Source organism: Molossus molossus, unplaced genomic scaffold (assembly GCF_014108415.1).
Source record: "Molossus molossus isolate mMolMol1 unplaced genomic scaffold, mMolMol1.p scaffold_m16_p_7, whole genome shotgun sequence".
Taxonomy (NCBI): Eukaryota; Metazoa; Chordata; class Mammalia; order Chiroptera; family Molossidae; genus Molossus; species Molossus molossus.
The window spans coordinates 42954426-42970554 of NW_023425401.1; the positions used below are offsets into that span (position 1 = coordinate 42954426).

The window sequence follows — 16129 nt, forward strand, 5'->3', positions numbered from 1 at the left end:
CACAATGTTATCCTTGGTGAAAACACTCCAACTTCACAGTTGTATCTCTCAGAAGATGCATTAGATCATTGCCTAAGTCTAAAGCAGTGAGTTGTAGAATACTTTCGTGGAATACCATAATGGCTTTGAAGATGTATGGTAACTCCACAAAATAGTTGCTGTCAGAAACAGGAAAAAGGACATCCAAATCTAAATAATCTAGAGAAAGTGTCTCTTCCAGTAGGAATAAATCTCTGCCCTCTCCATTATGAAGCAGCCCTGGAACCTCTCAAATGACATAGTTACAGGATAGGTGGGTGGAATATAACCGTGCTGGTTCCTCCATCTCTCCAGCTCCTTCCGTGTAAGTCTTTGCTTCTTGTACATCACTTACTGGGTTAGCTCAGCTAGTTCCATGGTTTCATTACCATCTATATTCTAGCAACTTAAAAATGTATTTCTAAATGCTAGCTGTCTTCCCTGAATGTCACGCTGTTCAATACTGCTGATTCCCCCACCCCACCCCGCACATTTTCCAAACAGGCTGCCCCTGCAGTCTTCCTCATCTCAGTTAACAGCAGCTCCATCTTTCTAAGTGGCTCAGGCTAAAATACTATAGTTTTTGGTGATACCTGCAATCTTTTCACTGTTCACCTCCTTTCTTTGATCAGCAAATTTTGTCAACTTTAAATACTCACCTCACTGCAACCACCATGGTGCATACTTCCATCATCTCTTTTCAAGTATATTGCAAACACAATCTAACTGGTGTTCATGCTTCAGTCTTGTCTCCCAACAGTCTCGTCTCCACTTAACAACAAGAGTGATACTTTTAAAACTGAATGAGATCACATACTTGCTCTGATCAGAACCCTTACATCTCTGACTTACTCAAAGTAAAGGCAAATCCTTACCATGACTTACAATGTCTAGATCCGGCAGCCTCCACCCCACCCTGTATTTAACCCCAACTTCCTAAACTCTCTGATCTCATGTCCTAAATCTCCACCCCATACTGTCTGCTTTTCCTACATTAGCCTCCTTACTGACCCTAAAACATACCAAGCACCTTTGAACCTGATGCTCTCTTTGCTTAGAACATATTTCTTCCAGATATCTGCTTGGCTTGTTTTCTCAGACCTTTAAGTCTTTGTTCAACTGTCACCTCCTCAGAGATGTCTCCCCAGACTACCTCTAAAATAGCACCCCTCCCCTGGTACTCCTTCTCTCCCTTACCCTGCTTAATTTTTATTACATTTATCATATATTGCTTACTTATTTATCTCCTCTGATAAAATATAAACTCCCCAAGTGACCCGTCCTGCAGGTCGAGCAACAAGGACTCTAGAGGGGGAGTAAGGATGAGGAGGGACAAGAGACAGAAATGGAGACAAGACAGGGCTCTTGATCAAGTCTCGTTTATTCTGGGGAGATCCACAGTATATGTAGGGCAAGAAGCAGAAAAACAAGAACATTTGTTGCCAAGCGATAAGTTTGTGGTAACCACCCAAGCAATTTCAGGTAAATATCACATAAATATCACGTAAATATCCCAGGTGGAACAAATGATAAACAGAGCATAACTGGCTGAGTAAATGGTTACTTAAAGGAATGCAGAAACATTGTATACAGAGGTATCCTGCCTTGGGGCAGGAGATGGCAGAGCAGATTTTAGCAAAATGGATGCCATGCAAACAGTCTCCCACACCCAAGTATAAGGTTTCTGTCGTTTTGGTTACTGATATGTCTTTGGCTTCCTACAAGACTGCCTAGCACATGGTATACATTCAATAAATACTTTTTGAGTGAATTACAGCTAAATTCACTCCAACATTTCTATCTCCATAAGTCTTTTAGTTCCAAGCTTTAGGCTTCCCAGCTTCAGTTAGTATAGCTGCTGTTGAATCTAGGTTTGTGTTAACTAATCAAGCAAGCCATTAGAACTAAATGTATCTGCTCAAGTCAGCCCATTAAATTAAGAATTTCTGGTAAATATACATATATCAATGAATCCAATCACACCTGAAATTCTGTTTTTTCTTCCTTAGTTGAGCAAATCTGTCTCCACATGTATTCCCCAATTTTCTGCTGATGTAATTAGCAAAGTAGTATAAAGGCTTCTCCTCCAATTTGACTTTATAGCTGACCTTAGGGCATGCCCTGGTTACAGACCTGGGAATGGCAAAGAGTGGGATGAAGGTGCCTAAAGGTGAATTAAGGTTACTCCCTCATAAGAAAAAGCAACAGTGTCTTCCAGCAAGAGGAGACTTAGGGACCACTTCACTTTTGAAAATCAAGGGCCCCTGAGTTCTCCAAGTATATAGCCAACTTCTCTTGTTTCTATTCTCACTTCCAACTCTTTCCAATTGATAAAAGAAAACTGGCAAAGCTATGATTCAGCAGATGTTGCAACTTGGCAACACATAGAATGAAATTATAGTTTGGATTTAGCCAAATCTGCTTATTACCTCAGGGGAGAGGGAGCAGATTTAGAACTGAAGATGGTTTCCAAAGAGGTCTTTAGTCTAATCTGTAATTTTGAAAAATTAAAGCATTTATAGATCTTATATGATTAAAATTAATTTCAAAATTACATTATAGTATAAGAAGTATGAAAATACTTTTTTCTTTAGAAACTCAGGTAGAACGGTCACTGTCCAGCCCAGTATAGCCATACCCTCTATATGACATGTACACCTGCTACCAGACTACTTCCATGGTTGAGGCTGGCCCTGCCCTGGCTAGATCTAGGGGCTTTCACGTGTCAACCTCCAGGTTCTTGACTTGTGCAGGAAAATTTTAAGACATGAGTCCAGATGAAAATGAGAGTAAGTGTATTAAAGCTTGGGGAAGTGAGGCAAAGGAAGGGCCCCTGCAGACAGGATCATGGGGTAAGCCCAGGACGAGCTACCACTACCCATTGCTCCCCTGGGTACAGGTCTCATCGGGACCCTTAGAGTTTAGGATAAAAGCAAAGTACTCACCTGAGAAAGGTGGGGGGGGGGGCGCTCAAAGAAGAGTGTGCATGGTGTCCTTTGTCCTGTGGGTTTTATCTATCTTCTATAAGCAGGAATTTTAGGGGAGAACCCAGGGGAGGATTTCAACAGAATATTCATTAGCTCTCCAGATGTGTCATTAGAATGCTAATGTAACAAAATAAGCCTAGTGGGGTCAGGAGTCATTCTCTGGTTAATTTTACCTCTATCTCAGATTAGTCTGGCTCTAATTTGTTGTTTTTAGTTGTTGTTGTTGTTGTTGTTGTTGTTGTTGTTATCTTTCTCCCTGACCAAGGTGATTTAAACCATTTGCTCTTAGGTATCTTTGGTTAGAGAGGATAGGGTCTTGTGATTTATTAGCTGGCTGTTAATTGCTCAGCTAGCTATTCCTGCCAGTTTTTTAACCATTTGTCTAAGTTTCCTCATTCCACTTGCCAGAGAATTTTCTTAGTTTCTTACTAACCTGCCTCAGTTCTCAGACCCTTCTAAAATTTGGCCACTCTTGCGTACCCAATCCTATAGTATACATGTGATCCCATCTTTCCATATTTTCCCCTGGCTTCAGTCACTTCTCACCTGTATATACCATCTCCCAAGTCCTCTGATTTGAAAGTACCCACTCCTTCCCTAACTATAATTCTGGCTTCTTTAGACTGTAGCCCTTCCTCTATGGTAACATATTCATGAACCACTTTGAGTAACAACACACCTGTCTCAAATGTCCTTTACATCCTAGACAGATTGATCTCAGGGTAGAACCTAGATAACTGTTGAATAATATAATGTTTAAGGAATATTACAGTGGTACAGGACCAAAGAGGAGAGGTACTAAACTCCTCCTAATGTCATCAGCGTAGACTGCCCAGGAGACATAACTATTTAGGATGATCGATGGTGATTACATATATATGTTCTGAGTGCTTTACATATGTTATTTCATTTACTCCTCTCAATAACTCTAACAGGAAAATTCTCTTGTTACCACTATTTCATACTTAGAGAGACCAAAGAAGAGTGAGATTTGCATGTGATCACACAGCTTTCAAATGGTGGAGCTCAAATTCAAACCTAGCAAGTCTGGCTCCTGCGTCCCAGCTCTTAATGGATGGGTGAGAAGATAAAACTCAGCATTCTGTGTAAACCAATGGAATAGTGCACACAGTCATGAGGATAGGAGATCATGGTTTGCACAACAACAAGGCATTCAGTGTGGCAGGGGTGTGAGTCCCAGTGGAAAAGGGCACTGAAAGGGCAGCAAAATCCAGCTCAGGAAGGGGCATATTTGCAAGATTTTATATGTAGAAAATGAGGATTTGTTGAAAGGTTTTAAGCAGGACAATAACATGACCAGAACTGTATTTCTGAATAATCCCTCTGGCAGTGGTATGGAGGACAGATGGGAATAGATTGAAACTGGAAGCCCAGGTTCCTATTAAGAAACATTTGCATTTTCCTAGGGGGTTGACGAGGGCTGAACCCAGAGCAGCGACATTAAGACATTAATGATGGAAAAACAGGAGATGGAGTTGAATGCCTCAAACTGAAACTGACACTTTTATATTTCAGATGTGTCACCAGTATTCTAATAGCGGGAAATAAGATAATGGTGTTCCTGTATTTGCCTCTGTCTTCCTGTTATTAAAACAGTACTCATTATAGTCCTCAAAAAGCCAAAGATACTGTCTGGTTAGGTAAACATTATACAACTTTTCAGACAAGAGGAAATATATAATTATTTCACAGTCAATAATGTTTAATATTTTCACATTGAAGAAATAAATAGAGGTGAAGATTAAATCTTTTATTTTACAGGGTCTTTATAAGACATGAAACAAATTTATTTATACATAAAGAAAAATAAGAATTATAAAAAGGAGCTTATTGTGATGACATTACCCATCACTTTTACCTTTAAAATCTTTCCTTGGGTAGACATTCAAACCTAAGGACCAGCACATTTTGTTACTAGAATATCTTCTATGCTTTGCATATTTAAGCTTTTTTTTTTTTTTATCCTCACCAGAGAACATTTTTCCATTTTTTGTTCAGATAGAGTGGGAGAAAGAGAGAGCAAGAGAAACATCGACGTGAAAGGGACACATCGAGGGGCTGCCACCCGCATGACCAACCCAGGCCGGGGACAAACCGCAACCGAGGTACGCGCCCTTAGTGGGAACCGAACCCGGGTCTCTCTGGACCACAGGCCAACGCTCTAACCGCTGAGTCAAACCGGCCAGGGCCATATTTAAGCTCTTTATCTATTAGATGGATGTGTCTAATAGCATTACTGCTTATCAGAAAAATTTGATTTTTTTTTTCTCAGCAATGAGTGAATCAGTTCCACTCAGAATTTCTAAGGACCTACTTTTAGTCACTATTTTCAAAGAATGATAAAGCTCAGAAATAAAGTCTTAATTAAGAAATCAAATATTGTCCATTAAAATGGAACCAAGACAAGACTCTAAAATAATATATTTGTTAATAGTAAATCTACACTTATGAACATTAGCGTATATTAGTAGTTACCTTTTTTAGTAAATAGTTATCTTAAAGCAAAAAGCTCTCTTAAATATAATCTACTTCCATCAACATGTTAAAGATTATAAAAATCTAAAATATTTAATAAGCAGCATGAAATGATTTAAAAAATGAATTTCTATGTTACAGAATTTTTTATTATGAAAATGTCATAAAAATATAATAGAAAATAAAACTTTGATCCTTTGAAATAAGGTGGAAAGATAGAAGTACAAGCTTTTGAGTATTTACATGGACTAATGAGTTATATGCTAGATTCTCCTGAAATGATACCTAGTTCCCATTAGTCAGTGCATACTCACTATATGAGCTATTTCTCCTTAGAACTGTATTCTATGAGGAGTCCATTTTTTATCACAGAAATTTAAATTTACTTAAACTTATATGTATATTAATAATTGTATGTAGTAAATCAAAATGCTCTTATCTATAATAAATACATTGGATAATATCAAAATGTTCGTTTTTTAAAAAACAACAGACAGAAATAAAGTGTAAATCAGTTACAACATTTACATTTGGTATCCTATTGGTTAGATACACAGCCTTTGAAATCTACAATGATAGATTTTGTTCTACAGTGATCACATTTTGGTCATAACTTAATTCTATTTGTATTTCTCTTTAACATTTTAATAATATTCATAATAATTTGATTTTCATGTTTACCTAAAACTTTGTATGTTATATATTATTAAAATAATATTTTGCTTCTTTTTTATTAGAATTTTCTGTAAAAGGCAATACTCGAAAAATTAACTTGGTAACCTAAGGCAACTATCCTCCTTAATCATTTTCAAATAATGCGTAAATATGCATCTTTGTGAATATATTGAAATCTTAGTTACTATAGTAGAAACAGCCACTAGAAATTAAAGATTGAATATATTTCTATGACTCACATATAGTGAGTATTTCAGATGAGATCAGGTGCATTCAGGGTGGTGTGGCCATAGACTATAGTGAGTATTTCAAATTTTATTCTAGAGTATTTTTAAACATGCAGCAGAATATTGCTGTTCTCTCTGAAATGATCCCTTTTTACAATGATGAAACTTAATGCATTATTTTTTATAATCTTTTGAGTAGAATATTTGCATCCTAGAATTAATTAATGAGTTATAAAAGATCTAGATACTTTGGTTTGGTTAAAAAATAACCAGCTGTGTTTGAATCTTCTGATAGTAAAATAACCAACACACCAGTTAGGGTTAAAATATATGCTATTTGAAAATTCATACGCTTTTTATAAATAGATTTATCTATTTGTCCTATAAAACTTAGTTTTAAAGCTACTGTTGCTTTGAATGTAAAATTGGCTTTCAGAGTATTATAGCCTATAAGTAAATGTTTCATTCTTCCCCCATACGAACCTCTCCAAAAGAACGCTTACCAGTAGTCTTGCACAGAAGTGAGCAATCTTAACTTTAAAACTATTAGGCATTAAGAGCAAAGGAAGATAATTTTTATGTTACAGCAGTTTTTACCATCAAATATTTAAAGAGTTATAAACTGTGAATGAATTACCTTTAAATCATGGTCTTTACAGTTAAACTAATTTTTTGAATGTATTTAGGAGTAACATTATGCTACATTTTAAAATATTTTAAATGACAAATACTTTACATTTCATGAACAGTATTAATTTGCCTGGGAACTAAAACACTATAGAGTCTTTCTGACCCAAAGTAAATGCCATAAATTGGATAAGTATACTCAGAATGAGGATTAGGATAATTACACACAAATAAATACCCAAATAACTCTTTATAGCCCAAAAAGAATGGCATACCCTCACATGTGTTTGTCATAGCCAAAATACAAATTACTTGTGTAAAATCTAGCCTGCTGAATAAACAATTATTTTTAAATTATAGCAAATAGTACAACTAATAGAAAACTTTTCAATTAATAGAAATTCATATAATTATAAATCAAATATGTAATCCTCAATACTCCCAGGTGCTTGCAAGTGTTCTTTTGCATAACAGCATAACAGAAACAAAGGACTCCTTTAAAATGTATAATTTTTACCTTTATTTTAAATGCTGTGTAGCATAAGAACCCACTGCTCAGAGATAAATTTGTAACCATGGAAAAGGAGTAAGAGAAGGAATTAATTGCCCTATTAGGTAATGAATACTCAGAGGAATGAGCATTAGTGATTTATGGCTTGAAATGCTTGGGTCTGATCATCATTTTGGCCTTTTTGAAGGAAGACTTATAGCTACCAGGCTGTGCCTCACTCATACCAGGCCAGGTGCCCCAGAAAATCCCATTACGGATACCTCTGTATTTTTGGTGATAATATTTGCCATTTAAGTTTGCAGAAAGACATGCATCAAACCACCAACCTGAACTGTAGTAGAGCCCACAGTTCCCAGAGGGATATCGATCATTATCTCTATCTGGGGTGGTAAAAAACTTCATATCATGGTTGTAGTGTTTACTGAAACGTAAGGCATCTCCAGCTGTGCCATTATAGTTACCAACGTGTAAGCGGTATTTGAGAAACTCATTGGCCACATAAAAGTGATCATACAAGGCATAGAGTTTGACACCATTAAAGTCTTCAAGATCTATTCTTAGAATCATCTCCTTACTCTTGGTCAGAAGATGAATTTTATCATTCCCCAGCCAAAATTCTCTTCTGAGGTTTCCAAAGCCTGCTTTGTAGTCTTGCCATGTTTTGGTGAAGTTGATGCTTCCATCGAGACGTGATTGCAGCACTGTCCAGCCTCCCCCCATGGTCTCCATATCACAATAAACTTCGAAGCTAGTTTGGGGATCCGGTGTAACTCTGTAGGTCTCACTGCTTCTATGGCCTATTGTGTAGTAGTCAGAGCAATCATTATATATCAGATGTAGAACTGAAGTGGGGGGAAAGAAAGACATTGGATTTTGTTAAAAGCTATGCATCTGAAGAATTGTTTGTATGTACAAAAGCAGTTTGACGGTTCCATCAATGGTGATAATGGAACCTTGCTCTGTTAAACTTACTTGAACCTGTTTAGCAAATGCTTGCTAAGGCCTCAGAATAAGAAACTGGTGTTACAAAGCAGACAACATACTCTTGGTTGGTAACAATACTGACATCAACAACAAACAAGAAGAAGAAGAAAGAAAGAAAAATAATAGTTTAATAATTTAGTAATATTTGGTGAGGGCTACCTTCAGTAGGTATTCTGCCAAAGGCTTGATATAATTTGTACACTTAATCTACACATGAACCTTGTGATGTAGATATTACTGCAAATCTGCTGGTGAGAATATTTATGTTCAAAGAGGATCGGTGGCTTGCCCAGGTTCACAAAAGCATTAAGTGGCAGAGTCAGGACTCAGATCTAGCTGGCTGCAAAGCTTGTTCTTGTAACCATTGCATTCCTGGGTCCTGAAAGCCAGATAATTTCGCTATCCTATTCCATGCATATATAGAGGAATCATAGGCTTCTATTTCCTTCCACCTAAAGGGGCTAATAGTCTCCACTGTCGAAAAGTTTTATAGGATATGTTCCAAATGACGTGTTAAAATTTTAATGTACAGCATTGATCATATGTTCACATTTCTTTTACTTGCTTGTGCACTAAATAAAGAAGCTCAAGTAAAAAGTGATTTTTTTTCCCCCAATACTATATCAATATTCTTATTCTGAATTTATTATCCAGGAAAGCATTTAGCCAGATTTCATATGTTTGGTTTCTAGCAAGATGTAACAGGTGATTATTTCCAAGATAACTGTAATAATTAGTTAACATGGTTCCGCAGGAATAAAATACAGATATTTACTCCCAGATAATTTTTATAAAAATTTGTGCCAGATAAGGTAAGTTTAATATAAACTAATCTATTTGGATATTTTTCCCAAAACTTTGAGTAAAAAAAATAGACAGCAGAATCTGATGTGTGCCCAAGGATGTCACCTAAGATATGAACCTCTCTGCCTTACAATGTGTAGGGTAACCTCAGATACTGGCTGCCTGCTATATTAGCAACAATGGTCCCTGAAACCCCTACCTGCCTTCACTGGCAGATTCCCTGGGGATGAAGCATACATTGAGGTGCTTGTTCCAAACGATCCCTGCCCCGGGCACCATATCCCTTCAATTTCACACCCGTGGTAAGTCCTATTCCTAATGCAGAAATGGCTTTCCAGCGTGTAACAAGACCATCAGCAGCAGTGGCCCCAGGAACTCATATGGAAAGCCAAGGTTTGGAGGCACCAGTGCCACAGCTGGTTCATGGGCAGAATAGGCATCTGAGTTTGTTGTCTTTTCTTAAAAAATATTTTTAGAATATGTTTTTATTGATTTTTCAGAGAGAGAGGATGGGAGAGAGAGATAGAAACATCAATGTGAGAGAGAAATATCTATCGGCTGCCTCCTGCACACCCCCTACTGGGGATCAAGTCCGCAACCCAGGCATGTGCCCTGACTGGGAATCAAACCGGAACTTGAACCCGAGACCTCTCGGTCCATGGGCCGATGCTCAATTCACTGAACCACACCAGCCGGGCAGGTTTGTTATCTTTAACATATATTTATTAAAGTTAATTCAGGTAATCTAGATGGTGAGGATGGGTTCTACTTTTATATGCTTAAAGTCTAGTTTAAGGTAAAAGAAGGAAAGAAATAAGAATGTATTCCTTCCCTTAATAGCATTCCAAAACTCCCCTTAAAATGTTTGTGTCACTAGGTCTCAAAGCAAACAGTTTTACACACACATGAAACCATATAATTGCTTTCATTCCATCTCTAAAAGCTCCCATTTTCACTAGATACTTGAGATTATGAACTGCAGATTACTTGTTAAAGTCTTTTAACGTGTAAGAAGACCATCCGCCACATAAGATGGAGCAGTCAGCAGTAGATCACAAGAAACAGAGTACAACTGCAAACACTGCCTTATCTCTATTTTCAAACACTTCAGTAAAGAGATAAGTTAAATGCACTAAAACTTTAAGAAATCCTATTTCTCTACTTCTGTTTATGTGTAGCTTTGGCATCAGCAAAGATCTCTGAACTTCAAAATGCTTTCTAATGGATACAGAACTAATCATGATTTTTGTAACTATATCATTTCTGTGGTCACACATTTGCAAAGATACTAGTTTTTCCTGTACTACCTGGATGAATAAAAGGCTTATTTTATTTATTTAACTGATTTGCTCAGGTTAATGTTTATAAATATTGTCTAGCTATGTAACAGTCATGAACAAATGATACGAACATGGTATTATACATACCTGGACGTGATTGTATTTGTTCTGGATTGGAACACTTAGATGAACATTTACCGTCCAAACTATTGACAACAGATGTTAGATTTGCCACTTTACTATCAACATAATTTTCTATATTGTTCATATTTACAAGATTCAGCCTCTCCAGGCGACCCTGAAGCACGTCAATGTCCTCCTTTGCATTCTTGAGGTCAGAGGACAGCTTGTTAACCTCGCTCTCTAATCCTGTAACACTGTTGTCATCAGCCCCTCCCGCGGCTCCTGTGCCCGGTAATAGCAATCCATCTCTGCCCAGGTCCCGGTTGTCATCACCCTGCAGTTTGCAGTCTTGGCAGCATTTCTTCAGGCTATTTACGATTTCCTTGAGGTTCTGGACTTCTTTGAACACCTCCTCGATCCTGCCGAACTGCTTCGGGAGCTGAATAGTCAGTGGGGGTAGGTTCACCTGGTAGGGGCATTCATCTCCCTCGCATTTCCTGCTCTCTAGTCTCAACGGGCAGTTGTCCTTGGCCGGTTCATCTTTAACTTCTTCTTCTGTTACATTGTTTGCGGCAACCAAAAAACTGTAAGCAGCAAGGACAGCCGAGCTCAGCCAGCACCAGGTCGCTAGCTTCATCTCTGCGGTGACGCTCACCCCAGCAGGCAGTGTGGAAGCGGCAGGGCTGGAGCTGTGGGAGCTGTGGCAGCTGCCTGCCTGAGTCAGGCTTTCTGTGTTGTCAGAAAAGGGCGGGAGCACTTGCATCACAACTTTCAGAAACTCAGGGGCCAGCAGATTGTCCTCATCCAACTCAGTTTGCCAAAAACTCTTACTTATTCTCAATCAAAAGTATACTCATCAGAATTGCTATTAATTGGTTCAGTGCACATATTGAACAATTTTTACTTGCATCATTTATTTTATAAAGCACAAGAAAAATCTTGGATTTCAAAATAATTATGCTTGAAGTAAATCATTTAATTGTACTTAACTCCACTGGGAAAAAATATTTTTAATGCAAAAATTAAGTGCTATTTATTCAGACTGTCTGAACAGAAATATTTACAACAATGGAAATGGTTCTTTTTCCTTTTTAGTAATGGGGCATTGAATTATTTTCATGTTAGACAGTCAGGTGAAATCTTAAGCACTTAAATTTTTTAAAAAATCTAATAAAGTACAGCTTTCTGACCTGTGCCATGGACCATCTGAAAAAGAAAATAAAATAAAAGGGCTGCTTTCTATTCCTTTGATTATAACATCGTGCAGTGGAAATGACTAAAACAAGTTAAAAGTACATCATTGTCTTTCATCAAAGCCAGCAGCTCCTCCTTTGCCCATCACCATTTTTGAGATTATGTAGTCATTTTCCACAGCTTCCCAAGTGTAAATCTGAACTGTTCCTGCCTCTGCTCTGATTATTCCGTCTCCAAGCAACTTTGCCTTCCCTTCCCATTGGCATCCCTGGTAGCCCCACTTCTGTGATTCCTGCCTCTATCGTGGGTCACTCACCTGCTCTCTATGCCTCTTGGAATAATATCCCAGCACTCATAACTTTTCAAACTTCTCAGTTTCTTTTTTTTTTTTTAGTTTTCATACTTCTCAGAGACCAAGGGCAGAAAGAGGGGACAGCTTCAATTGGAGAAAACACCTCCTTTGAATATTATATAAAACATAATATATAAAACATATTTGTTTTGCATATTGGCATCTAACATAAGATTTCTTATTTAAAATAATTTCATCACTTTAAAAATAATTTCAAAATGACTGATGTGGATAAAAATCCAAATTCTTTATTATATTACTTAAGGTACTCTGTAACCTCTCTCATATTTATTTCTTTAACTTATGACTTTCCTGTATACCTTCTTTATTCCGGCCAAACTACCCTATTCATTTAGAAAATACTGTTTAGTTTAAGGTTTAGAAAATACTTTTTAACTATTTAGAAAATAGTTAAAGGCTCTCTAAATGTGTCAGGCTCACTTTACATTCCACAAGTGTACTTACTTCTGAATACTCGGGAAGCCTGGACCCCACCTTGGGTCTACCTCTTATTAGATATATAGATCATTAACTTTACTCCACATTGTTTCTTATAACTGTGAAGGAGGAATTTGGTTATTATTCCTTCATATAGGAATGATAGTTATAAAAAACTTTGAGTGGAGTACTTCAGGGAAAAAAATGTGTGTATAAATGTAACATTCCTTTCAAACAAATTTGTCAAATATGTTCTACACACCCTATGCCTCATTTTTCCTCCATCTTCGTCCAGTCTTTAAAAAATTTGTTTTTCTCTTCATGTCATTCACTGTATTCAAATAAATTTTATACAGAAAATTTTACTTTCTGACTCAAAAGATCTATTTAACCTCCTATTTTATTTCTCTCCCCTCACCCACTTTCAAGCTGTGACACTCCTCTGTTGTGAGGGGAGAAATAAATGAATCATTAGATAAATTTTAAAAGAAAGAGAATGATGATAATATATATTATATAAAACATTTTATAGAGTAGAAACATAAAAAACAAAGTAATGTTTTAGTTATTTATTTGTTTTTATCCTCACCTGAGGACATTTTTGCATTTTTATATTCAGATAGAGCTGGAGGGAGAGGGGGAGGAAGAGAGAGAGAAAGAAACATCAACATGAGAGAGACACATCGAATAGTTGCCACCTACACGACCCCAACGGGGTTTGGGGACAAACTGCAACCAAGGTATGTGCCCTTAGTTGGAACCAAACCCGGGGCTCTCTGGTCCATAGGCCAACGCTCTAACTGCTGAACCAAACTGGCCAGGGCCAAAGTAGTGTTTTAAAAGAAAGAGAATAAAGATAAAATATAATAATATTGTATAAAGTAGAAATATATCAAAATACTGTTTAGTTTAAGGTACATTATTAAATGCTCTTGACTGGCTAGGGTATATATAAATCCATATATTTTGCCAGTCAAATATTTATTAAGGATTTTCTATATACTAAGCCCTATGCTAGAATATATAGAAGATGTAAGCCATGACCTCTTTCATTTGTTCATTCATTCATTCATTAATCCATCCATCCATCATGTATTAACTGAGCATCCTTTATATACAAGACACTATTCCAGGCACTTGAGCTACACTAGTGAGCAAATCAAACAAAAATCCATTTTACTTTTTAGGAAGACATATTGAGGACCTTGTATTTTCTTCTTATGGGGTTATCATATAAATCAGAAACACTTAAAAGTTTAAAATCTAACAAAAGAGCAGCTTTCGGACTCTTATAATAGGCTTTTGTTTCATGTGTTCGAATCCAAGATTTGCTTTCCAAGCATTGCTGCTGATTCTTGGACCCTGTGCTCCCCACTTAGTCAAGGGCCAGTGGCACAGTCTCACCTAAAAAGGTTAAATACGCTGTGGGAACTGGCTCGTGTTCCTTCAGGACCCATGAAATGTTCCCAAATATAGTGTGAAGAACTGCTTTATCACTCAGTTTTTAATGACAGTGATAGCTGGTCCTCTGGGTTCTCAATTTAGAAAATCATTAGTCACTTACTACAGGCAAACACTAAGTGACTACCCCATGAAAGAGGCTCAACCTTCCCAATGATTGATAATCTGCGGGCCCAGAGAGTGTTGTGCTACAATTACTACAAGAAGCTTTCACAAAAACTATCTCATTGCATCCTCTCATCACTACAATCACTGCCTGTACTTGCAGATGAGCAAAGAAAGGGCTCAAAGCAATCATTGACTTGCCTGTGGTTTTACAGTATTTAAGATACAGAGTTGGAACTTGAACCTGAATCTGATTCCAAAGTTCATGTTTTTTCTCCTGTGCCATACAGCCAGGCATATTGGTAGCATGTTATGAAGAGCCTGGTGCTTCATCACTGCTTAGATCAGTGGGGAGCCACTGAAGGTTTCTGAGCAAAGGACTACTATAATCAGTTAAGCATTTCAGATAAATTAATTTATCAGTGAAATACTAGATGCATTGGAAAAGGGAAAGATAAGGCAAGGGGAGCAGTTTGGAGGCCATTTAAATACTCCAAGCCATTGTTTCCTAAAATGCATTTTCTGGAACATGAGTGACTTGTTGATGAATGGGTTATGAAAACAGTTCCAGGACAAGCACCTCTGAAAAATATCAGTCTTATAATAATGTGTATATGGCTGACCAAGAGGAAAGTGATATATGCTGCATTTTTCAAATATTAGTTAACGATAGGAATCTTTTATTTTCTAGAATCATTTTTAGGAAGGAATCTTCTGCTAGCAACCAGCAGAAAGTGGTGTTCTAGGTAACAGGTATCAGTGTAGTGGTAGGTACTGAGTAAGTGGTGAGTCAATGTAGTGGCAGGAGGGAGTGTTAAAGGGGTTGTAGACATTATTATAAAGAGTGAAAGAAGCCATAGGATCTGATAAGTGATGAGAAGTAGGAAAAGAGGAGGAAGGGTTGAGAGAGAAGTGTGAAATATGACTCTGGTTGAAGTAATGTCAAGGCAGTGAGAGTAGAGAAGGAGCAGTAGGTTGGAGAGTATAGGATTCCCACCTTCTCACCTTGACCTTGGCCTCCTTCCTCGTGCACAACCTGCCCTGACTCCTCCTATCATCCACTGATCTGCCCCCAACACAGAACTGACACATTGTGCCCATTTACCGATTTGTTTTTCAGGTCTAAAAAATTATTTAACACCAATATATGGTGGAGTTTCAAAGTAACAAGATTTTTTTCTATAAGCCTAATACAAAAATTACTTTTGTCACATTCACAACATATTCAGACTTCTTTATTTTTTTTCCTTATACAATGTATATTCAAGGGAGAATCTGTATTTATTTATTTGGATCTGATTCCAAAAGTAAAATTTAATTTCCTCTAATATAGTTGTTTTTAAGGAAACACAGTATGTCTCTATTTGTACCAAAAGAAGTAAGTTTAATGACAGTTATTTATAGTATTGAGATCCTTTCACTGATATTATGTTTATTAATTTAACATATTTATAGTTGCTGATTTATTAAATTTAGGGGGCTTTGATTATTCTTTAGGGAATGCATGCTTTTGTGATAAAACATTCATTTTTTTTAACTACTTGATCTGAAATGTTGATAAACAATATTTACTTTAATATTCCTTAGAGGTCTTAGTTGTTCATTATAAATTTAATGAAAAGAATGTTAAAATCCTGACCTTTAAACAAAAATAAAACCCATAGAGAGATCAAAAATTGCCTGATTTGAGTTAAAATTAGAATAGTTGGTAGTTTCTTTGCTCTGTCATGCTAGTATCCCACTCTAGCATAAATGAAGAGATTCAGACTAGAAATCTACATGGAGAAGGGGCAGAGATGCAGAATGGGTGGTCCCACACCCGTGTGGTAGATAAAAAATGGGAGGGA

The 16129-nt window shown here is 37.0% G+C and overlaps 2 protein-coding genes across 2 annotated transcripts in view; one reads left to right on the forward strand and one right to left on the reverse strand.

Moving 5' to 3' along the window:
• CCDC146 (coiled-coil domain containing 146) overlaps positions 1 to 16129 on the forward strand; it is a 138771-nt gene that overhangs the window by 22138 nt on the left and 100504 nt on the right. The window lies entirely within an intron of this gene.
• Positions 7527 to 11452, reverse strand: FGL2 (fibrinogen like 2). The gene is made up of 2 exons (XM_036246770.1): positions 10757 to 11452; positions 7527 to 8383 (listed from the first exon to the last, which is right to left on the reverse strand). The coding sequence occupies exons 1-2, from the start codon at positions 11367 to 11369 to the stop codon at positions 7680 to 7682; spliced, it is 1317 nt and encodes a 438-aa protein (XP_036102663.1). The 5' UTR covers positions 11370 to 11452; the 3' UTR covers positions 7527 to 7679.